At 46.3% G+C, this 23,518-nt stretch overlaps 3 protein-coding genes and 1 long non-coding RNA gene across 11 annotated transcripts in view; 2 read left to right on the top strand and 2 right to left on the bottom strand.

Annotated features, from left to right (window-relative positions):
- LOC109906269 (protein tyrosine phosphatase non-receptor type 6) overlaps nucleotides 1–10,980 on the top strand; it is a 42,466-nt gene extending 31,486 nt beyond the window's left edge. For all 5 annotated transcript variants that reach the window (XM_031786056.1, XM_031786070.1, XM_031786066.1 and 2 more), the window contains one exon: nucleotides 10,631–10,980. In XM_031786056.1, coding sequence (XP_031641916.1) covers nucleotides 10,631–10,733 — 103 coding nt within the window. In that variant the 3' untranslated portion in view covers nucleotides 10,734–10,980. The remainder of the gene's footprint in view (nucleotides 1–10,630) is intronic.
- Nucleotides 10,981–11,184: 204 nt separating this feature from the next.
- On the top strand, nucleotides 11,185–14,999 carry LOC109906374 (retinol-binding protein 1). Of its 3 annotated transcripts, XM_031786169.1 has the most exons (5): nucleotides 11,185–11,352; nucleotides 11,964–12,017; nucleotides 12,535–12,719; nucleotides 13,165–13,266; nucleotides 14,543–14,999. In XM_031786169.1, exons 2-5 carry the CDS (start codon nucleotides 11,975–11,977, stop codon nucleotides 14,594–14,596), a joined length of 384 nt encoding a protein of 127 aa, XP_031642029.1. In that variant the 5' UTR covers nucleotides 11,185–11,352; nucleotides 11,964–11,974; the 3' UTR covers nucleotides 14,597–14,999. The 3 variants fall into 3 exon arrangements, with proteins under 3 accessions (XP_031642029.1, XP_031642026.1, XP_031642031.1); XM_031786166.1 differs by having other exon boundaries at nucleotides 11,302–12,017; XM_031786171.1 differs by lacking the exons at nucleotides 11,185–11,352; nucleotides 11,964–12,017 and adding an exon at nucleotides 12,250–12,360.
- Nucleotides 15,000–15,684: 685 nt separating this feature from the next.
- On the bottom strand, nucleotides 15,685–23,293 carry LOC109887180 (tumor necrosis factor receptor superfamily member 5-like). Of its 2 annotated transcripts, none has more exons than XM_031786138.1 (8): nucleotides 22,459–23,293; nucleotides 21,466–21,591; nucleotides 20,777–20,923; nucleotides 20,246–20,339; nucleotides 19,999–20,075; nucleotides 19,614–19,724; nucleotides 16,921–17,058; nucleotides 15,685–16,082 (listed from the first exon to the last, which is right to left on the bottom strand). In XM_031786138.1, exons 1-8 carry the CDS (start codon nucleotides 22,538–22,540, stop codon nucleotides 15,901–15,903), a joined length of 957 nt encoding a protein of 318 aa, XP_031641998.1. In that variant the 5' UTR covers nucleotides 22,541–23,293; the 3' UTR covers nucleotides 15,685–15,900. The 2 variants fall into 2 exon arrangements, with proteins under 2 accessions (XP_031641998.1, XP_031642003.1); XM_031786143.1 differs by having other exon boundaries at nucleotides 15,689–16,082; nucleotides 22,660–23,168.
- On the bottom strand, nucleotides 17,286–19,603 carry LOC116353070 (uncharacterized). Its single transcript, XR_004202393.1, has 2 exons — nucleotides 19,240–19,603; nucleotides 17,286–19,141 (listed from the first exon to the last, which is right to left on the bottom strand). It is a non-coding gene; the product is annotated as an uncharacterized LOC116353070 (long non-coding RNA).
- Nucleotides 23,294–23,518: the final 225 nt, after the last annotated feature.

Here is a 23,518-nt window from a genome sequence, read left to right as displayed (position 1 = left end):
AGAAGAGAGAGATGAGCGGATATAGACATTCTCTGGGACCATTGTTTATCATTGTCTTCCCCCATGTCTCTCCTTCCTTCTGTTGTCCAATTTAGCTGATTGGGCACGTTTGTGTAACCTTTGGAGGCGATACATTTGATTAGGTAGCCCTACTGTACTCTCTCGCTCTGGAAAGAATGGACCAATTAGAAAAAACTAAACTGGACAACAAAGGAGAGGAGGAATCACTTGACCTGTTTGGAATGTTCGGACTGACCAAACTCTGTAAACTCCCACTCGATCAACCAGACCATTCTCCTGTCAGGGTTCAAATTACACTCTGATTCCCAGGGATGCCCTGAAAACAGTTAAGACAATGTTAGCAGTGTTAACTGCTATGAGAATGTAGGGACACTGATTATACAGCTGCCTATAGGGATCACCCTGGTAATACAGCACAGTTCACCCTGGTTATACAGCTGGCTATAGGGATCACCCTAGTTATACAGCTGGCTATAGGGATCACCCTGGTAATACAGCACAGTTCAGCCTGGTTATACAGCTGGCTATAGGGATCACCCTGTTAATACAGCACAGTTCACCCTGGTTATACAGCTGGCTATAGGGATCACCCTGGTTATACAGCTGGCTATAGGGATCACCCTGGTTATACAGCTGGCTATAGGGATCACCCTGGTTATACAGCTGCCTATAGGGATCACCCTGGTAATACAGCACAGTTCACCCTGGTTATACAGCTGGCTATAGGGATCACCCTGGTTATACAGCTGGCTATAGGGATCACCCTGGTTATACAGCTGGCTATAGGGATCACCCTGGTAATACAGCACAGTTCAGCCTGGTTATACAGCTGGCTATAGGGATCACCCTGGTTATACAGCTGGCTATAGGGATCACCCTGGTTATACAGCTGGCTATAGGGATCACCCTGGTAATACAGCACAGTTCAGCCTGGTTATACAGCTGCCTATAGGGATCACCCTGGTAATACAGCACAGTTCACCCTGGTTATACAGCTGGCTATAGGGATCACCCTAGTTATACAGCTGGCTATAGGGATCACCCTGGTAATACAGCACAGTTCAGCCTGGTTATACAGCTGGCTATAGAGATCACCCTAGTTATACAGCTGGCTGTAGGGATCACCCTGGTAATACAGCTGGCTATAGGGACCACCCTGGTAATACAGCTGGCTATAGGGATCACCCTGGTTATACAGCTCATTATAGGGATCACCCTGGTTATACAACACAGTTCACCCTGGTTATACAGCTGGCTATAGGGATCACCCTGGTTATACAGCTGGCTATAGGGATCACCCTGGTTATACAGCTGGCTATAGGGATCACCTTGGTAATACAGCACAGTTCACCCTGGTTATACAGCTGGCTATAGGGATCACCCTGGTTATACAGCACAGTTCACCCTGGTTATACAGCTGGCTATAGGGATCACCCTGGTTATACAGCTGGCTATAGGGATCACCCTGGTTATACAGCTGGCTATAGGGATCACCTTGGTAATACAGCACAGTTCACCCTGGTTATACAGCTGGCTATAGAGATCCCCCTGGTTATACAGCACAGTTCACCCTGGTTATACAGCTGCCTATAGGGATCACCCTGGTAATACAGCACAGTTCACCCTGGTTATACAGCTGGCTATAGAGATCACCCTAGTTATACAGCTGGCTGTAGGGATCACCCTGGTAATACAGCTGGCTATAGGGACCACCCTGGTAATACAGCTGGCTATAGGGATCACCCTGGTTATACAGCTCATTATAGGGATCACCCTGGAAATACAGCACAGTTCAGCCTGGTTATACAGCTGGCTATAGAGATCACCCTGGTTATACAGCTGGCTATAGGGATCACCCTGGTTATACAGCACAGTTCACCCTGGTTATACAGCTGGCTATAGGGATCACCCTGGTTATACAGCTGGCTATAGGGATCACCCTGGTTATACAGCTGGCTATAGGGATCACCTTGGTAATACAGCACAGTTCACCCTGGTTATACAGCTGGCTATAGGGATCACCCTGGTTATATAGCTGGCTATAGGGATCACCCTGGTTATACAGCACAGTTCACCCTGGTTATACAGCTGGCTATAGGGATCACCCTGGTTATACAGCTGGCTATAGGGATCACCTTGGTAATAAAGCACAGTTCAGCCTGGTTATACAGCACGGTTCACCCTGGTTATATAGCTGGCTATAGGGATCACCCTGATTATACAGCTGCCTATGGGGATCACCCTGGTAATACAGCTGGCTGTAGGGATCACCCTGGTAATACAGCTGGCTATAGGGATCACCCTGGTTATACAGCTGGCTGTAGGGATCACCCTGGTAATCCAGCTGGCTATAGGGACCACCCTGGTAATCCAGGTGGCTATAGGGATCACCCTGGTTATACAGCTGGTTATAGGGATCACCCTGGAAATACAGCACAGTTCAGCCTGGTTATACAGCTGGCTATAGAGATCACCCTGGTTATACAGCTGCCTATAGGATCCCCCTGGTAATACAGCACAGTTCACCCTGGTTATACCGCTGGCTATAGGGATCACCCTGGTTATACAGCTGGCTATAGGGATCACCCTGGTTATACAGCACAGTTCAGCCTAGTTATACAGCACGGTTCACCCTGGTAATACAGCTGGCTATAGGGATCACCCTGGTTATACAGCACAGTTCACCCTGGTTATACAGCTGGCTATAGGGATCACCCTGGTTATACAGCACGGTTCACCCTGGTTATACAGCAGGCTATAGGGATCACCCTAGTTATACAGCTGGCTATAGGGATCACCCTGGTTATACAGCACGGTTCACCCTGGTTATACAGCAGGCTATAGGGATCAGTGTAGCAAGCTCACAATCCAGTGTGGTGTTGGTAAGCTCACAATCCAGTGTGGTGTGGGTAGGCTCACAATACAGAGTTCACTGGAGAGCTCTGAGCTGGCTATGTACAGAATGAAGGGAAACATGTCACTGTCACCACTCCTAAGTTAGGCCATAACTGTTTTTATTTTTAATATTACGTTTGTGAACTATCCTTGTATTGTTAAAATGTCAAGGTACTGTTTGGTAGGGTCGGGGTACTGTTTGGTAAGGCCAGGGTACTATCAGGGTAGTGTTTGGTACGGTCAGGGTACTGTCAGGTAGTGTTTGGTACGGTCAGGGTACTGTCAGAGGAGTGTTTGGTAGGGTCAGGGTACTGTCAGGGTAGTGTTTGGTACTGTCAGGGTAGTGTTTGGTAGGGCCAGGGTACTGTCAGGGTAGTGTTTGGTACTGTCAGGGTAGTGTTTGGTACGGTCATGGTACTTTTTGGTAAGGTCAGGGTACTGTCTGGTAGGGTCAGGGTACTGTCAGATTAGTGTTGGGCATGGTCAGGATACTGTCAGGGTCATGTTTGGTGAAGTCAGGGTGCTGTCAGGGTAGTGTTTGGTACGGTCAGGGTACTGTCAGAGGAGTGTTTGGTAGGGTCAGGGTACTGTCAGGGTAGTGTTTGGTAGGGTCATGGTCCTGTCAGGGTAGTGTTTGGTAGGGCCAGGGTACTGTCAGGGTAGTGTTTGGTAGGGTCAGGGTAGTGTTTGGTAGGGTCAGGGTACTGTCAGGGTAGTGTTTGGTAGGGTAAGGGTACTGTCAGTGCTGTGTTTGGTAAGGTCAGGGTGCTGTCAGGGTACTGTCAGGGTTGTGTTTGGTAGGGTCAGGGTACTGTCAGGGTAGTGTTTGGTACTGTCAGGGTAGTATTTGGTACGGTCAGGGTACTGTCAGGGTAGTGTTTAGTACTGTAAGGGTAGTGTTTGGTAGGGCCAGGGTACTGTTTGGTAAGGCCAGGGTACTATCAGGGTAGTGTTTGGTACGGTCAGGGTACTGTCAGGTAGTGTTTGGTACGGTCAGGGTACTGTCAGAGGAGTGTTTGGTAGGGTCAGGGTACTGTCAGGGTAGTGTTTGGTAGGGTCAGGGTACTGTCAGGGTAGTGTTTGGTAGGGTCAGGGTAGTGTTTGGTAGGGCCAGGGTACTGTCAGGGTAGTGTTTGGTACTGTCAGGGTAGTGTTTGGTACGGTCATGGTACTGTCAGATTAGTGTTGGGCATGGTCAGGATACTGTCAGGGTCATGTTTGGTGAAGTCAGGGTGCTGTCAGGGTAGTGTTTGGAAGGGTCAGGGTACTGTCAAGTTACTGTTTGGTAGGGTCAGGGTACTGCCAGGAAAGTGTTTGGTAGGGTCAGGGTGCTGTCAGGGTACTGTCAGGGTAGTGTTTGGTAGGGTCAGGGTACTGTTTGGTAGGGTCAGGGTACTGTTTGGTAGGGTCAAGGTACTGCCAGGAAAGTGTTTGGTATGGTCAGGGTACTATCAGGGTAGTGTTTGGTACAGACAGGGTACTGTTTGGTAGGGTCAGGGTACTGTCAGGGTAGTGTTTGGTACAGATAGGGTACTGTTTGGTAGGGTCAGGATACTGTCAGGGTCATGTTTGGTAAGGTCAGGGTGCTGTCAGGGTAATGTTTGGTAGGGTCAGGGTACTGTCAGGGTACTGTCAGAGGAGTGTTAGGTAGGGTCAGGGTAGTGTTTGGTACTGTCCGGGTAGTGTTTAGTAGGGCCAGGGTACTGTCAGAGGAGTGTTAGGTAGGGTCAGGGTAGTGTTTGGTACTGTCCGGGTAGTGTTTAGTAGGGCCAGGATACTGTCAGGGTCGTGTTTGGTAGGGTCAGGGTAATGTTTGGTAGGGTCAGGGTACTGCCAGGAAAGTGTTTGGTATGGTCAGGGTACTGTCAGGGTAGTGTTTGGTAAGGTCAGGGTACTATCCGGGTAGTGTTAGGTAGGGTCAGGGTACTGTCAGGGCACTGTTTGGTAGGGTAAGGGTACTGTCAGGGTAGTGTTTGGTAGGGCCAGGGTACTGTCAGGGTAGTGTTTGGTAGGGTCAGGGTACTGTCTGGTAGGGTCAGGGTACAGTCAGATTAGTGTTGGGCATGTTCAGGATACTGTCAGGGTTATGTTTGGTAAGGTCAGGGTGCTGTCAGGGTAGTGTTTGGTACGGTCAGGGTACTGTCAGAGGAGTGTTTGGTAGGGTCAGGGTACTGTCAGGGTAGTGTTTGGTAGGGTCATGGTCCTGTCAGGGTAGTGTTTGGTAGGGCCAGGGTACTGTCAGGGTAGTGTTTGGTAGGGTCAGGGTAGTGTTTGGTAGGGTCAGGGTAGTGTTTGGTATGGTCAGGGTACTGTCAGGGTAGTGTTTGGTAGGGTCAGGGTACTGTCAGAGGAGTGTTTGGTAGGGTCAGGGTACTGTCAGGGTAGTGTTTGGTAGGGCCAGGGTACTGTCAGGGTAGTGTTTGGTAAGGTCAGGGTAGTGTTTGGTAAGGTCAGGCTACTGTCAGGGTAGTGTTTGGTACGGTCAGGGTACTGTCAGAGGAGTGTTTGGTAGGGCCAGGGTACTGTCAGGGTAGTGTTTGGTAAGGTCAGGCTACTGTCAGGGTAGTGTTTGGTACGGTCAGGGTACTGTCAGGGTACTGTTTGGTAGGGTAAGGGTACTGTCAGTGCTGTGTTTGGTAAGGTCAGGGTGCTGTCAGGGTACTGTCAGGGTTGTGTTTGGTAGGGTCAGGGTACTGTCAGGGTAGTGTTTGGTACTGTCAGGGTAGTATTTGGTACGGTCAGGGTACTGTCAGGGTAGTGTTTAGTACTGTCAGGGTAGTGTTTGGTAGGGCCAGGGTACTGTCAGGGTCATGTTTGGTAGGGTCAGGGTAGTGTTTAGTAGGGTCAGGCTACTGCCAGGAAAGTGTTTGGTAGGGTCAGGGTAGTGTCGTGTAGGGTCAGGGTACTGTCAGATTAGTGTTGGGCATGGTCCGAATACTGTCAGGGTCGTGTTTGATAAGGTCAGGGTGCTGTCAGGTAGGGTCAGAGTACTGTCAGGGTAGTGTTTGGTAGGGTCAGGGTACTGTCAGGGTAGTGTTTGGTGCTGTCAGGCTACTGTCAGGGTAGTGTTTGGTATGGTCAGGGTACTGTGAGGGGGCTGTTTGGTAGGGTTAAAGGTACTGTCAGGGTACTGTTTGGTATGTTAAGGGTACTGTCAGGGTAGCGTTTGGTAGGACCAGGGTACTGTCAGGGTAGTGTTTGGTAGGGTCAGGGTACTGTCAGGGTACTGTCAGAGGAGTGTTAGGTAGGGTCAGGGTAGTGTTTGGTACTGTCCGGGTAGTGTTTAGTAGGGCCAGGGTACTTTCAGGGTAGTGTTTGGTAGGGTCAGGGTAATGTTTGGTAGGGTCAGGGTACTGCCAGGAAAGTGTTTGGTACGGTCAGGGTACTATCAGGGCACTGTTTGGTAGGGTAAGGGTACTGTCAGGGTAGTGTTTGGTAGGGCCAGGGTACTGTCAGGGTAGTGTTTGGTAGGATCAGGGTACTGTCTGGTAGGGTCAGGGTACAGTCAGATTAGTGTTGGGCATGTTCAGGATACTGTCAGGGTTATGTTTGGTAAGGTCAGGGTGCTGTCAGGGTAGTGTTTGGTACGGTCAGGGTACTGTCAGAGGAGTGTTTGGTAGGGTCAGGGTACTGTCAGGGTAGTGTTTGGTAGGGTCATGGTCCTGTCAGGGTAGTGTTTGGTAGGGTCAGGGTAGTGTTTGGTAGGGTCAGAGTAGTGTTTGGTAGGGTCAGGGTACTGTCAGGGTAGTGTTTGGTAGGGTCAGGGTACTGTCAGAGGAGTGTTTGGTAGGGTCAGGGTAGTGTCAGGGTAGTGTTTGGTAGGGCCAGGGTACTGTCAGAGTAGTGTTTGGTAAGGTCAGGCTACTGTCAGGGTAGTGTTTGGTACGGTCAGGGTACTGTCAGAGGAGTGTTTGGTAGGGTCAGGGTACTGTCAGGGTAGTGTTTGGTAGGGCCAGGGTACTGTCAGGGTAGTGTTTGATAGGGCCAGGGTACTGTCAGTGCTGTGTTTGGTAAGGTCAGGGTGCTGTCAGGTTACTGTTTGGTAGGGTCAGGGCACTGTTTGGTAGGGTAAGGGTACTTTTAGGGTAGTGTTTGGTAGGGACAGGGTACTGCCAGGGTAGTGTTTGGTAAGGTCAGGGTACTGTCAGGTTACTGTTTGGTAGGGTCAGGGTACTGTCAGGGTACTGTTTGGTAGGGTCAGGGCACTGTTTGGTAGGGTAAGGGTACTTTTAGGGTATTGTTTGGTAGGGCCAGTGTACTGTCAGGGTAGTGTTTGGTAGGGTCAGGGTACTGTCTGGTAGGGTCAGGGTACTGTCAGATTAGAGTTGGGCATGGTCAGGATACTGTCAGGGTCGTGTTTGGTAAAGTCAGGGTGCTGTCAGGGTAGTGTTTGGTACAGTCAGGGAACTGTCAGAGGAGTGTTTGGTAGGGTCACGGTACTGTCAGGGTAGTGTTTGGTACGGTCAGGGTACTGTCATAGGAGTGTTTGGTAGGGTCAGGGTACTGTTTGGTAGGGTCAGGGTTGTGTTTGGTAGGGCCAGGGTACTGTCAGGGTAGTGTTTGGTAGGGTCAGGGTATTGTCTGGTAGGGTCAGGCTACTGTCAGATTAGTGTTGGTCATGGTCAGGGTACTGTCAAGGTACTGTCAGGGTAGTGTTCGGTAGGGTTAGGGTGCTGTCAGGGTAGTGTTTGGTAGGGCCAGGGTACTGTCAGGGTAGTGTTTGGTAAGGTCAGGGTGCTGTCAGGCTACTGTCAGGGTAGTGTTTGGTACGGTCAGGGTACTGTCAGGGTACTGTTTGGTAGGGTCAGGGTCCTGTCAGGGTAGTGTTTGGTAGGGCCAGGGTACTGTCAGGGTAGTGTTTGGTAGGGTCAGAGTACTGCCAAGAAAGTGCTTGGTAGGGTCAGGGTAATGTCAGGGCACTGTTTGGTAGGGTCAGGTTACTGTCAGATTAGTGTTGGGCATGGTCAGGATACTGTCAGGGTCGTGTTTGGTAAGGTCAGTGTGCTGTCAGGGTAGTGTTTGGTAGGGTCAGGGTACTGTTTGTTAGGGTCAGGGTACTGCCAGGAAAGTGTTTGGTACGGTCAGGGTACTGTCAGGGTAGTGTTTGGTGCTGTCAGGCTACTGTCAGGGTAGTGTGTGGTACGGTCAGGGTACTGCCAGGAAAGTGTTTGGTACAGTCAGGTTACTGTCAGGGTAGTGTTTGGTGGGGTCAGGGTAGTGTTTGGTAAGGTCAGGGTACTGTCAAGTTACTCTTTGGTAGGGTCAGGGTAGTATTTGGTAGGGTTAGGATAGGGTCAGGGTAGTGTTTGGTAGGGTCAGGGCAGTGTTTGGTAGGGCCAGGGTACTGTTTGGTAGGGTCAGGGTACTGCCAGGAAAGTGTTTGGTACAGTCAGGGTACTGTCGGGGTAGTGTTTGGTAAGGTCAGGGTACTGTCAGTTTACTGTTTGGTAGGGTCAGGGTACTGTCTGGTAGAGTCAGGGTACTGTTTGGTAGGGTCAGGGTAGTGTCTGGTAGAGTCAGTGTACTGTCAGATTAGTGTTGGGCATGGTCAGGATACTGTCAGGGTCGTGTTTGGTAAGGTCAGTGTGCTGTCAGTGTAGTGTTTGGTAGGGTCAGGGTACTGTCAGTTTACTGTTTGGTAGGGTCAGGGTACTGTCTGGTAGAGTCAGGGTACTGTTTGGTAGGGTCAGGGTAGTGTCTGGTAGAGTCAGTGTACTGTCAGATTAGTGTTGGGCATGGTCAGGGTACTGTCAGGGTAGTGTTTGGTAAGGTCAGGGTGCTGTCAGTGTAGTGTTTGGTAGGGTCAGGGTACTGTTTGGTAGGGTCAGGGCACTGCCAGGAAAGTGTTTGGTACAGTCAGGGTACTGTCAGATTAGTGTTGGGCATGGTCAGGATACTGTCAGGGTTGTGTTTGGTAAGGTCAGGGTGCTGTCAGTGTAGTGTTTGGTAGGGTCAGGGCACTGTCAGGGTAGTGTTTGGTAAGGTCAGGGTACTGTCAAGTTACTGTTTGGTAGGGTCAGGGTAGTGTTTGGTAGGGTTAGGATAGGGTCAGGATAGTATTTGGTAGGGTTAGGGTAGTATTTGGTAGGGTTAGGATAGGGTCAGGGTAGTGTTTGGTAGGGTCAGGGTAGTATTTGGTAGGGTTAGGATAGGGTCAGTCAGAGTAGTGTTTGGTAGGGTCAGGGTACTGTCAGGGTAGTGTTTGGTATGGTCAGGGTACTGTCAGGGTAGTATTTGGTGCTGTCAGGCTACTGTCAGGGTAGTGTTTGGTAGGTTAAGGGTACTGTCAGGGTAGTGTTTGGTGGGGTCAGGGTAGTGTTTGGTAGGGTCAGGGTACTGTTTGTTAGGGTCAGGGTACTGCCAGGAAAGTGTTTGGTACGGTCAGGGTACTGTCAGGGTAGTGTTTGGTGCTGTCAGGCTACTGTCAGGGTAGTGTGTGGTACGGTCAGGGTACTGCCAGGAAAGTGTTTGGTACAGTCAGGTTACTGTCAGGGTAGTGTTTGGTGGGGTCAGGGTAGTGTTTGGTAAGGTCAGGGTACTGTCAAGTTACTCTTTGGTAGGGTCAGGGTAGTATTTGGTAGGGTTAGGATAGGGTCAGGGTAGTGTTTGGTAGGGTCAGGGTAGTATTTGGTAGGGTTAGGATAGGGTCAGTCAGAGTAGTGTTTGGCAGGGTCAGGGTACTGTCAGGGTAGTGTTTGGTAGGGTCAGGCTACTGTCAGGGTAGTGTTTGGTAGGGTCAGGCTACTGTCAGGGTAGTGTTTGGTATGGACAGGGTACTGTCAGGGCAGTGTTTGGTAGGGCCAGGGTACTGTTTGGTAGGGTCAGGGTACTGCCAGGAAAGTGTTTGGTACAGTCAGGGTACTGTCAGGGTAGTGTTTGGTAGAGTCAGGGTACTGTCGGGGTAGTGTTTGGTAAGGTCAGGGTACTGTCAGTTTACTGTTTGGTAGGGTCAGGGTACTGTCTGGTAGAGTCAGGGTACTGTTTGGTAGGGTCAGGGTAGTGTCTGGTAGAGTCAGTGTACTGTCAGATTAGTGTTGGGCATGGTCAGGATACTGTCAGGGTCGTGTTTGGTAAGGTCAGTGTGCTGTCAGTGTAGTGTTTGGTAGGGTCAAAGCACTGTCAGGGTAGTGTTTGGTAAGGTCAGGGTACTGTCAGGTTACTGTTTGGTAGGGTCAGGGTAGTTGGTAGGGTTAGGATAGGGTCAGAGTAGTGTTTGGTAGGGTCAGGGTTGTATTTGGTAGGGTTAGGATAGGGTCAGGGTAGTGTTTGGTAGGGTCAGCTTAGTGTTTGGTAGGGTTAGGATATGGTCAGGGTAGTGTTTGGTAGGGTTAGGATATGGTCAGGGTAGTGTTTGGTTGGGTCAGGGTAGTATTTGGTAGGGCTAGGATAGGGTCAGGGTAGTATTTGGTAGGGTTAGGATATGGTCAGGGTAGTGTTTGGTAGGGTCAGGGTAGTATTTGGTAGGGTTAGGATAGGGTCAGGGTAGTATTTGGTAGGGTTAGGATAGGGTCAGGGTAGTGTTTGGTAGGGTTAGGATAGGGTCAGGGTAGTATTTGGTAGGGTCAGGGTAGTGTTTGGTAGGCTACTACTAACTGAAGATCTAAAGAGTGCTCATTTTCTTACACACAAAGAAGCCTACATTTTTATCTCTCATCTATTTGAAGCTGCAGGTTTCTAACATTATGTCCTCTCTCTTGTACTGTCTCTCTTTTAGAAACAAGGAACAGGAATTGTATGAAAACCTAGCCAAAGGAAAGAAAGATGTGAAGAAGCAGAAGTCAGAGGAGAAGAAGAGTGGCTCCGTGAGAAAAAGATAGAGGATGAGAGAGCTGTGTCCTGATGATTTAATATTGAATTTGATATTAACTTTCTATTTTAAAAGATTTATTTTTGTGTTTTTTGATATCAAGCGATAAAGTTGATGTCTGTGATATAATTAAGATTATAAAGCAAAGTACTGATAGATTTGGGCCCTGGGCCGTGAACCATGGAACCATTCTGCACCCATGCGAATGGTAATGTATTGACATTTTTGCTGACAATAAAGGCTCAGAGTAATATGCATTCATTTCTTTCTTCATCACAATTGTATTGTATCCATGGGTGCAAAGCCTATAGAATATTCTACAATGAATATAATAAAATGCCATGACCACGGGATCTAGCACAGCGGGGACACACTGTCATTCCAATGAAAGTTTTAGATAAGACATATCTCTATAATGAGCTATTATGTTAATAGACTAACATTGGCAACATCACTGGGCTCCCCCAGATTCGCCGACGACCCGCAGTGACTGCTCCCAGTGAGAGGAAAACATTGAGCGAGATGTATTAACTTCCCCCCGCCTCCCTCTTCTCCGCATGTGGTACAGAACACAGTCTGCTCTCCAAACAGTGATAGTGAAGGAGAGCGAGGGAAACTGAAAACTTTGTGTGTGTAATGTTTACTGTTAATTTCTGATAGTTTATTTCACCTTTGTTGAATGTTTTTTCACGTTTTGGCAATGTTTCCCATGCAAATGTGAACTGAGAGAAGGCCGTTTAATTAAGGCGGAAAGGGCACAGACCTACCCAGTTCCCACTTTAGGAAGAGGATTAGTGGAATAAAAACGTCTCGCATAAAGCTCCGTAAGGAAGAGTTTACACTTTCCGAAAGGAGGGGAGAGGGAGCGAATAGGGAACCTAAAAGGGCTGTGCAACGTCAGCATCAACAATCGATACCCGGGAATTGAAGGAGTGAATAGAGCAGGGGACAGTCGTTGTGGATACTGCCGCCGCTCTGTTAAAAACATTCCAGCAGCTCAATCATTCCATTATCGCGTTGCAGTTTTGCGTAAAACCGCATACCTTCTGACTGACACTAGCATATAGAGGGTTAGCTCACAGGTTGCATAAATCTTATTATTATTGAACAATACGGGAGCAGTGAAAAGAACAGAGAAGGATAATATCTGTAGAGAAGAGGCAACACTAGGTTACAGTTTTCTTTGTTGAGTTCCTCTGCAAAACTAAAGGCTAAAAGATGTCTAAACCAAATTACACAGGAACCTTTCACATGGTGTCTCAAGATAACTTCGAGAACTACCTCGCAGCTTTGGGTAAGATTATATGAATCGTAATGTCTTTGTCTGTTACCACATATATTAGCTACAAATGCGTCATTGTTAAAAAGTGTCAAATTTTGTAGTTGTAATGTGTAAAATGACACGTGTTAAGACCTTAATGTACCTCTGCAACTTGCCTCCTTTCATTTGAATTTAACACGATTCATTCATTCTATTTTACTGAATTTAAAATATATTTTTCCTTTGTTTGCCTACTGCTTTGAGATTAATTTGAGGGGTAGTGACTCATCGAAAGGTTTGCCGTCTCCATTCCCAGAGCCGAGTGATAGATCATCATGGCGCCTTAGCCTGTAAATGACCCTGGACACAGACAGGGGTGTGTGTGTGCCTCTGTCTGTGCGTGTGTGATATCTGGAAACATTAACAGGAGATGTAAAAGGACAGACACAGCTGTAGGTCAGAGATGTTGCCTCAGATACACTACCTCATTACTAGAATGGCAAGGTGTTATGTTTGGTTGATTAATTCTCTCCCTCTCTCTCTCCGTCAGATATTAATTTTGCCTTGCGGAAGATAGTGTGTATGTTGAAGCCCACTAAACAGATAGTCCACGACCCGGCCACGGGCAGTATGAAGATCCGCACACTCACCACCTTTAAGGACTTTGATATGGATTTCAAACTGGGTCAGGTCTTCACCGAGGACCTGGGACCTGTGGATGGACGAGTCTGTCAGGTGTGTTTACAGTTCTACATGTATGGTTGGGTGGGTGGTCTCTGTGTTCTTCATCATGTGCTGTTAGTAAAGACAGTGGCTAAATGTATTTCTGTTATCTGGTGATGTTTTCCTTATGTTTGTCTGTTTCATGGCTTGTTCAGATTTGTACAAATTCTCTCTAATTGACTTCATATAGGTGTACTTGTCATACTACTTTGCTTTGTTTGGGTGAATAGACTTTTTGCCAGCTGTGTGTGTGTGTGGCTGTTTTGGCCCGTCTATGAGAGTGTACCACCTGTTGTTTTCCTGTCACAGCCACTCCCGTTGCTTGTTTTCAGACCGGGCCAAACTAAGAGTGGTTCAAGGCAATGGTTGTGTGTGTGCTTTCATGTTTTTTTGCAGACCACTGTGTGTGTGTGTGTGTGTGTGTGTGTGTGTGTGTGTGTGTTAACCCTGTTTTTAGACCACAGTGGACTGGGAGGGTGATAAGCTGGTGTGTGTTCAGAGAGGAGAGAAGGAGGGAAGAGGATGGACACACTGGCTGGAGGGAGACAAGCTACACTTGGTGAGAATGGAGGGAGGGATGGATTAACAGAGAGGGATAAAGATTGGAAGGGAATTGGAATAGAGGTGAACACCAGCGCAAGGGAGGAAGGCCAGAGCAAGGGAGGAAAGCAGGAAAGATTTGGGAGGAAAGAATATGCTGGAATTGATATACCATTTTGAAAGTGGGGGATATGCAAATCAGATTTGGTAATGGAAGTTATTCACTGCCTACGTTGTATGCGTGCACGTGTCCGTGCGTGTGTTTTGTGTGAGAACAAATGAGATCCTTCTAAAAAATAGGGGGTGTATGGCCCTCAAACCTCCTTATTTGTTGCCTGTACATGGGAAAGAAATGTGAGGGGCCCGAAGGAGGAGAAAGAAACGGAGGAAAACACTGTTAAGAGTCTTCAGGGCGAAGGAATGAACAGGAAGAATAAGGAAAGGTTATTGTTCGTTACCATTTGAATGAGCTAAATACAGACTTCAACAAGACTCTTCATAGTGAAGGGATTGGGAGGAGAATCACAAGCTTCTGTTTAGGCCTATGCTTCAGATGGACTTTAGCTGGGAAATCTGTTTTTGCTTGTGATTACATGCAAATGCTGATTACGATTTCAAACAATCAGCATTGTTTTGTTCAACAGCTCCCAAATGCTTCTAAAAACAGATTGCCCAACTAAAGTCCATCTCAAGCATAGGCCTAAACAGAAGCTTGTGATTCTCCTCCCAATCCCTTCACTATGAAGAGTCTTGTTGAAGTCTGTATTTAGCTCATTCAAATGGTAACGAACAATAACCTTTCCTTATTCTTCCTGTTCCTGCCCATGCCTTCACCCTGAAGACTCTTTGCTTGTGATTACATGCAAATACTGATTACGATTACAAACAATCAGCAATGTTTAATTAAACAGCTTCTAATAGAAAACAATACCTCATTGATATTTTGTTCAATTCCGAAAGAGAAGTTTGGAAATAAATGCCACTGGGGATCAGGCGAGTAACACAAGAAGAGGGGGGGGGGGAGTGGGATTGAGGGCTGGGAAGTACGTGTGTGTGTGTGTGGGGGGGGGGGGGGGGGGGGGGGAGGATTACGGAGTCCGGAGAGAAAAGAGCACAGCATTTTTATTGTGACTGAGTCCATTAATGATCTTTTCCCACTCACCCACCCACCCACCCACGCACGCACTCCCTCTCTCTCACACACTCACTCACTCACTCACTCTCACCCACCCAAACTCCTCCCTCTTTTCTCTTTCTCCACCCTATTCTCAACCTGTCCTTTTTTTGCCCTCTAGGAGATGAGAGTTGGAGATGTGGTCGCCAGGCAACTCTTCAAGAAGGCAGACTGAAACCACTGGGAAGGATCCCGTTCATCAACTCAATTTTCATGATTCTCATTAGAAAAGTCTAGGACTTGGTATATAAGTGCCAAAGTTTTAAAAAATATGATCATCATTGTTTTAAAAACCATTACTTAATGGACAACATTTAACATTTAAGATATTTTTAATTAGTGTGCTATTTCACTGTGGGAAAGATTGTCAATGATCCGTTTTGAATGTTGTCATGGTACAGTGCAGGTGAACTGTGTAAACATTCCCAATGTGTTTCCTCATATATCACTGCGATAGTTCCCAATGCCATTGAATGTTCCCTTTTGTGTTGAGTGTGGCTGTTCTGTGTCCAAATATACCACCTGATGCTCCACACTACAAATACAGATGTTGCCTCTTTATGGTACCCATGTTCTAACTCTTCCCTTCAATGTGTATTTATGTGTACGTTGTGATCGAAAGTCAGTTCAGCGTTTTTCACTCCCATTGGTTTAGTTATTGGGGAAGGTGTGCTTACCCTTGGTCTGTGCCTAAAGGGCTGCATTTACACAGGCAGCCCAATTCTGATCTTTTTGTTTTACTAATTGGTCTTTTGACTAATCCGATCAGCTCCGAAAAATATCTGATGTTATTGGTCAAAAGACCAATGGAAAAAAATATCAGACTTGGGCTGCCTGTGTGAAAGCAGTCCGCAACAGATTTTAGTTGGCCTGCATTTAGCTGTAAATGCTAGCTGATAACACTAGAGGGCAGGGTAAAGCAGTTTGAAGTATGGTAGCCGCTGCTACTCCTATTCTACATGGGGCGACAAACACTTAATTAATCAGTGTCCACTCGGGTGTTGTCTACATTTAGATTCTGCACTTTGCTAAAGTGTCAACTGTTTTGACAATTTTCAATGCTGTTGTTAAAACATCACTGAACAGATGCTGTGATGTCAAAATGAATATCTATCTATATATACATCTACTTCAACAATCTCTTTTCCACCACAGTGATGTTCATATCAAGCTACTGACGACAACATGTCTTCGTTAGGGGAATTCCAGCTGCCATGGGCTTTGAAAGTTCCTTAGAAAAATGTAAAATGGAGAAGCTATGACGACATTTGATCTCAGTGGTTACACTTTATTTAAGCCCTCCCCAACAGTTTTTTTCAATGACCTAAGAAACAAAGGATGTTCAGTGTATTTGCATTGCAGAGATAAGACTTTACAAAAGGGATTGTATCAAGGAACCTTCAAGGAGGAATCTGCTCAGTTATTTTCCCATGTGGGTCTTGTTCATTGAAAAAAGTCATATTTAGTTGAAAATCAGAATTAAGTCCCTGGCCACTCATCTTCCTGTGGCTCTGATAGGTAGCGGGAGGGTCTGATGTCATTTCTTCTCATTCCATTACTGTGATCCGATTGGCTGAATCGCTCTGATGTTGTCATTGTTATGGTGGTGCCATCGGCCTCAACTTCACAGTCTGACGTATAGCCGTTTACCTGAATAACAGCTGGGATACACAAGGGAAATAGTATGAGCACACAACAATAACCCTCCTCCAACCTCACGTAGTACAGCATTTATCATTCATGAAGCCTACACAGGCCCCATCTCATCATGTCCATAGAGGTAACAATACATCTGTATTTTAATGATTTGATTTAGGCACTTGCAAATGGAGAAATAGCTCATCCTGATTGTTGATTATATGGGCAGCCTCAGTTTAGATTACATTACATCTGATCCATTCTAAGTAAGGAGAGTCATCACATTATTGATCATTGCGTCACATTATTGATCATTGGGAAGCTGTAGAACTACTATGAGTGATGGATATGGTGTAATATAGACGAATGAACAGGTTTATCACATAGCGACTCCACATGGAAACTATGTGTTTTTGGTGATGCGATTTGTCAGGAGATGATTTAAAGGGGTAGTTCATCAAAATGTCTAATTTAATTTATCTTATGGATACCTTGCACTCGATTCAATCCATATTGTCGAAGTTCAGCACTATGGCGCTGAATTACGTGCTTGAAATTGAAAGGTAATTTCCAATTGAGCTGACAGCGCTTAGGGGAACGTTGCCTTTAAATTTCAATCGCTCTATAAAGATGAACCTCAGCTATATGGATTGAATCGAGCCCTTAAACCTTGGTACCATGGTATCCAGGGTCCCATCACTCATATTGTTCTGCACTCTATGATGCTAATGCTAACCTGTAGCTCAGTAAACAAACCCAACTTACTCTCTGGGTGTACTGAATACCTCCTTTCTTGTGCACTAGAGGAGGTACATTTGTAATTGTGGTGAACTATTCCAACTACCACTGAGGGACTTTCACCTGTGTTGATGAAGAGTGGCTCAGTGGCTTTCTGGTCCAGGCTCCAATGGCTGTTGCACTCAGTGGGGAACTTGAGCTCAGCTGGTGCGAAGGAAGGAGGTGCAGGTTCTACAGGAATTCCAGGACCACTGGAGTTGGCTACAGACAAGACAGGCAGACAGGCATGTGATCACTGAGTAGCACTATCAACATTCATATACTTGCTGTATCTTATCTGACTTGTTATTGTGGGTAAGTCCAACCGCCACTGGTGAAGCATTGATAAAAAGGACAGTCACCAAATGTGTCAACCGGTGACGCCAGTGTACTTTACACAACACTTTCTTGCTATGAGTTAGCTGACTGAAACGTGTCATGTGGTTTTCCAATAACCGTGTCAAGCTCAACATAGAACAGGATGTGGTTTTGTCCCCAAGTCTCAGAAACTCAAGAAGCTACAGTAGAAGCTTGTTTCATACCTACTATAGTTTCCAACTGATAATGAGTAGATGTACATGGAATCTGGAGGCAGTTGTTCTTATTTCTACCTTCACAGGGTAGTCTAACTGGTTATTTATTCAGTGGAACCTACATTTAGTTTGATTTGAATTAAATATATATATGATTGAAATGTCAATGTCAAATAACCTTCAGAAATATCATTTCAAACAACATTTTTCAAAAAGAGAATATGAGTTTGAGATCACAGATATGTGTGCCTACAATGTTCTCTCAATTTCCCATTTTATGCTCAGCCGTTTCTCAACAAACATCTGTTTGTTTGAGATATTAGGCTGAAACATAAATGTTATAACCAGAAGCCAATAGCAGTGGTGTCTTATATAAGCTCCTGTGACTTTTATCTGCACTTGGACTCATATTGGTTGATGTGCTGTGCACTCAGCCCCTGATCGAGCATAAACATGAGCGATGCATGCGAGTTTCACTGTAACTCATATTGTCTTTGATCTGATTAATCTCTAGAGGAAGTGGTGAGTTCCTACGTCTGACGGTGAAAAGCAATGACCTTGTTTCCTTTCATTCAATCCAAATTACGTCTAGCACCTTGACACCTAATACTTTTACAATGTGATGCATATTGTCACTGTGTAGGAGAGAAAAGACACACTAAGAGTTTTCACTGCCTCTACATCTGTCACCGGGTAAAATCTACTGTCCATGATCTGAAATCTACTGGCTCGGAAATCACACAGAGAAACGAAAAGAGCATTTACTTAAAAATTGGTAGGCTTAACTATCAAGTTGCGCTTTTTGAATGACTCCCAAAGAAACAAACAAGTTGTTGATAGGTTACAATGATGTATGTACAACAGCCCTCAGAGTGGAGTAGCATACAGCTGAGGTGGACTTGATCAAGCAAGTTGATTTTACCTGTTGACTCGCTCATGCAATCACACACCTGTCAGTAATGATCAGAACTGCCCTGATAGGCTCGTTCACACTTGCTGTTTGTATTTAAAGCCTGTCAAGCTCAGTTGCTTTCCAGTTGTGTGTGTTAAGAGTAAGTTTGTTTCCTATTTCCTTATTTCAGATGTATTGGTTTAATAGGTTTATCCATATCACCTTGTATGTTCTACAACCTGCTCATGATGTCTCGCCTTTGTTGCAGAACCCCACAAATCCAACTTCACCATGTCCAATCACAAGTCCTCAATAAATAGGTGAACTATGGCACTGTCTCTGTCATTTGCAAGTACTCATGGTGACATCTATCCAACCAATGACCTATCTAGGTTCCTTAGCTTATTTTTCATGGTCCTTCAAGACGGATGATGTTTACCAGTTGTACTGCACCAGATTTCCATCTACCACAGCAGAAAGTGTTTCATTCTCATGTGAATGACTGTGTAGTGGGTCACTGTAGGGAGTGTCAGTGGTTGATCACCCATCAACAGGACCGGGCTCTAACAGCATGACTTTCTCTCCATTCATCACGTCTTCGGGCTACCAACATAAACAAGCACCATTGTTGGAAATGGCGGAGCGATGCTCCAGTGCTCTGGCAACACTACACCACCCCTTGCCCCAGCTACCCATATCTACTGAACCTGTAATGTCATCACTGTGGACCAGCCTGCCTTGACGCCCTGGGCCTTGGCTAATCCATGTCACAGGTTTTCAACAACCTGTGCTAATCCAAGGAGCCATCTCGCGCCTGCCTGAGGGGCAGACCCGCGCCCGTCATGGGGCAGCCTACCCCATGCTCATCCTAGTGGCCAACCTGTGTCTGTCCAAGAGGTGGCCTACCAGGTACCCATACAAGGGGACTCGGGTGAGCCTGCCCAAGAAGCCTACCCCATGCTCATCCTAGCGGCCAACCTGTGTCTGTCCAAGAGGTGGCCTACCAGGTACCCATACAAGGGGACTCGGGTGAGCCTGCCCAAGAAGCCTACCCCATGCTCATCCTAGCGGCCAACCTGTATCTGTCCAAGAGGTGGCCTACCAGGTACCCATACAAGGGGACTCGGGTGAGCCTGCCCAAGAAGCCTACCACACCTACATCGCTCCTGACCAACCACCCTATTTTTCAATATTATTAAAATGTTTCACTGTAAAGTCTTATTAAATAGCTACAAATTGTTCTACAGTACAGAGTCCCTGGAATATGGTGGGAACTCTAGCCAATACTTACATCAAATCCACGATGAGTGCACACACACACTTTTGGGAATTGGTAGTGATGATATACGTACCTGGCATGTATGATTGACGCTTGGCCCTCCAATAGATGCAGATCAAGATTATGATGAGTGAGGTCACCACTAGTCCCGCCCACAGACTGGTAGGTAGTATCCAGTGACACCCTGAGATGGAGGCAGAGCGATAGAGGAACAATCAAAACAACCTAAAACCCAGACAATCTATATATGAGGCTCTATCTGAACCATTTCTGAGGGAGAACGCAATGTGCTCTAATCTTGTTTACAGTATTAGATGTACATCACTTATGTCAAATCATTCAATGAAGAGAGAAGAGGGGAGGTGGAAGAAATATTGGTAAAATGCTATATATATATCATCTAGTTTTCTATATATTCTATACTACTGTGCAATAAAAGGAGATCCTATTAGACCTACGAGATATGAAGGCACCACACACAGCATCGGTAGTCTCAGTCCCAGCACTTTTCACCTCCTTCCCTAGGTCCCCACACCTGAGAGAGGAAAGAAAGTGATTGTGAAACAGAGAAAGGAGTTTAACTCCACAGTTAACCCCGCTGTCCCACAATTGTATAAAAATGTCAAATGTTTTGTGTCAACCAAATGCACCTACTGAGTTGACTTTCGATAAAAATCAGAGCCACTTTGTGTGAAGGGTTCTGACCTGGTGTGTGATTGGCAGTGTGTGATGGCATCGTTGACGCTGTTGTAGGTCCCAGGTTGGCACGGGGCACAGACTGTGTCATTCTGGGGGTTGGCTGGGGGGTTTAGGAACAAGTGTCAGACATGTCAGCTGCTCAAAGTAAAGTACATACATCCAGCAGATTATACAAGCACAGTAATAAGATGTTTTGTACTGACAAAGGCCCACAGTGGTTTAAACATTGACCCTGAGTGCATCTTATTAGACTACAGACTCTGATTTCTTGTCAGGTGTCTTTTCAATACCAGCCTTAGTATCTCCAACTCATGATCAGCTCATCAGAGGCAATGGTCTGTCATATTAAAACAGGGTATAGAGGTGAGGAGGCTGCTGAGGGGAGAACAGCCCTTAATAATGTCTGGAACGGAGCAAATGGAATGGCATCAAACCATCATTCCTCTGACTCCGCTGCAGCCATTATCATGAGCATGTCCTCCCCAATTAAGGGGCCACCAACATCCTGTGGTGTAGAGGTGAGGAGGCAGTTCTCACCTTGATTCACAACACCTGAACCCAGAGGGCACAGGGTCACAGGTAGGCAGTGTTCACATCCATCGTCTGTACAGTAGTAACCTGTCTTACACACACATTGCCTGTCACTACTGGCTTCACACTCCCTCAATACCTTCTGGTTACTGCCTGAGAGAGGGAGAGAGAGATGGAGAGAACGAGTGGGAGAGAGGACGGTAGAGGGAGAGGGAGACGGAGAGAAGAGAAGGGAGAGAAAGAGTGGGAGAGAGGATGGTAGAGGGAGGGATGGATGGGGTATTGAACAGGAGAGGCAGAAAAAGATTAAGTGAGGTGAAAATAATGTCAAGAGAGATGAGGTGGGATAGAGAGAGGGGATGTAAAGATGAGGAGAGAGGTGGGAATAGAGAGAGGGGATGTAAAGATGAGGAGAGAGGTGGGATAGAGAGAGGGGATGGAAAGATGAGGAGAGAGGTGGGATAGAGAGAGGGGATAGAAAGATGAGGAGAGAGGTGGGATAGAGAGAGGGGATGGAAAGAGAGGAGGGTCGGGGGGAGTGAGAGAGAGAGAGCGCGAGAGAGTGGGAGAGAGAGAGAGCAGGGGTGGGGAGTGAGAGAGGATGAGTCAGATCAGAAAGGGATTATTTTAAGGAGAAATGGGAACAATGAGTGGAACTGTCAGAACAGGGAAGAGGGAGGGGGGGGGGGACTTACTGGAATAGCAGACCCTACAGGGTAGACATTGTTTCAAGAAGTTTAATTCAGCAGTGTAGTATTCATGTTGACAGGTTTCACACTCTGTTTTTGTAGACTTGCCACAGTCGGTGCGAACATACTGTCCTGGAGTGAGGTTGGGAATGAGAGAATGACAGAGAAATGTGATCATCCATACCCCCACATATAGGCCACAGTATTATGCTGTCCATAGTAACATGTTAATCACAGGAGGTTGGTGTCATTTTAATTGGGGAGGATGGGCTTGTGGTAATGGCTGGAGCAGAATGAGTGGAATGGTATTATCAACATCAAACAAATGTTTTCTATGTGTTTGATGCCATTCCATTCGTGCCGTTCAAGCCATTATTATGAGCCGTCCTCCCCCCAGCAGCCTCCTGTGTGTTCATGTAGTGTTGTGGAGATAAAGGGACTGCTGTTTTCCCCTCTATACTGCACTTCATCATTTGATAATATGGTCATGTTGCAGACAAACAGTTAATACATATAATATGAGGTGCTTGTATAATGCTGGTCTTTTAGACATCTTGCTCCAACAGCCACCTGAACAACAGAAACACACCAGTAGTCACAGACCTTTATGACAACAGAAACACACCAGTAGTCACAGACCTTTATGACAACAGAAACACACCAGTAGTCACAGACCTTTATGACAACAGAAACACACCAGTAGTCACAGACCTTTATGACAACAGAAACACACCAGTAGTCACAGACCTTTATGACAACAGAAACACACCAGTAGTCACAGACCTTTATGACAACAGAAACACACCAGTAGTCACAGACCTTTATGACAACAGAAACACACCAGTAGTCACAGACCTTTATGACAACAGAAACACACCAGTAGTCACTGACCTTTACGACAACAGAAACACACCAGTAGTCACAGACCTTTATGACAACAGGAACACACCAGTAGTCACAGACCTTTATGACAACAGGAACACACCAGTAGTCACTGACCTTTACGACAACGCTCACAGCACCTTTTCACCCCAGAAGCATCATGAAGGTATTCCTCAGTTTTGCATTCCAATACAGCCATCTCTAGCCCATTTGATGATAGTCTCTTTGTTAAAATGTTGACTCTATCATAAAGTTTGTGTTTTTCAGTAATTCTTCTCTGTAAAATCGTTACTATTCAAGTAAAACATTCTTCTTCACCATTCATGTTGTTGATCCACTGGTCTCAGTTGAATGTATATCCTTTCACACTCGCCTCTCTGTCTCTAGCTCTCTCTCCTTGTTCTCTATCACTATTTCTGACTTTGACTTCTTTCTTCCGCTGAAGTTTCACTCACTCTTTGTCTTCTCCTCCGCTGTGTCCTCCGTCCTCTCAGTGAGAATATAGAGCTGCTTCCTCTCCTCTTTCACCCACCTCTTTCCCCTTCGTTTGTCCTCCAGAGCGGAAAGCCCCGATGCCCCTCATCTGCCCTGTGCGTCTCTCTCTCTCCTCCCTTTCCTTCCTGCCCTCCCTCTCTGGCACGAGGTGTACTGTTCTGGGCCGTGTAAACTAGCTGCAGAGAGGAGGATTCTAGAGGCTGCTTTTGGCACTGTCTCCAGATCAGTATGTCCAGATGTGGCACACAATACACACCAACACAATAAGATACTTCCCCTGACCACTCCAGCCCTTCCCGTCACTCTCTCTCCCTTTATTGCTTTACTGAACCTTTGTCCTGATAGTGTTGTAATGCTGCTGATATGGAGTTGTTGAGAGATGTGTTTCGATGATGAGATGAGTAGATTAAGACAGAAATATATACCTCTGACTCTCTCTCTTCCTTCCTTCTCTCTCTCTCTCTCTCTCTCTCTCTCTTTCTCTCTTTCTCTGTCAATTCAATTCAATGGTTTCTTTGGGCATGAGAAACATGTTTACATTGCTAAAGCAAGTGGAAAAGATAACAAAAGTGGAATAAACAATCAGAAATGAACAGTAAAGTTATCTCTCTCTCTCTCAACATGGAATTGACTTTGAATTGACGTCTGTGCCCAGTGGAAAAGACAGTGAGTTTGTTTATTT

The sequence above is a fragment of the Oncorhynchus kisutch genome, linkage group LG2 (assembly GCF_002021735.2).
Source record: "Oncorhynchus kisutch isolate 150728-3 linkage group LG2, Okis_V2, whole genome shotgun sequence".
NCBI lineage: Eukaryota > Metazoa > Chordata > Actinopteri > Salmoniformes > Salmonidae > Oncorhynchus > Oncorhynchus kisutch.
The sequence above is the reverse complement of the archived record's forward strand: the minus strand, read 5'-3'. Positions and strand labels throughout refer to the sequence as shown.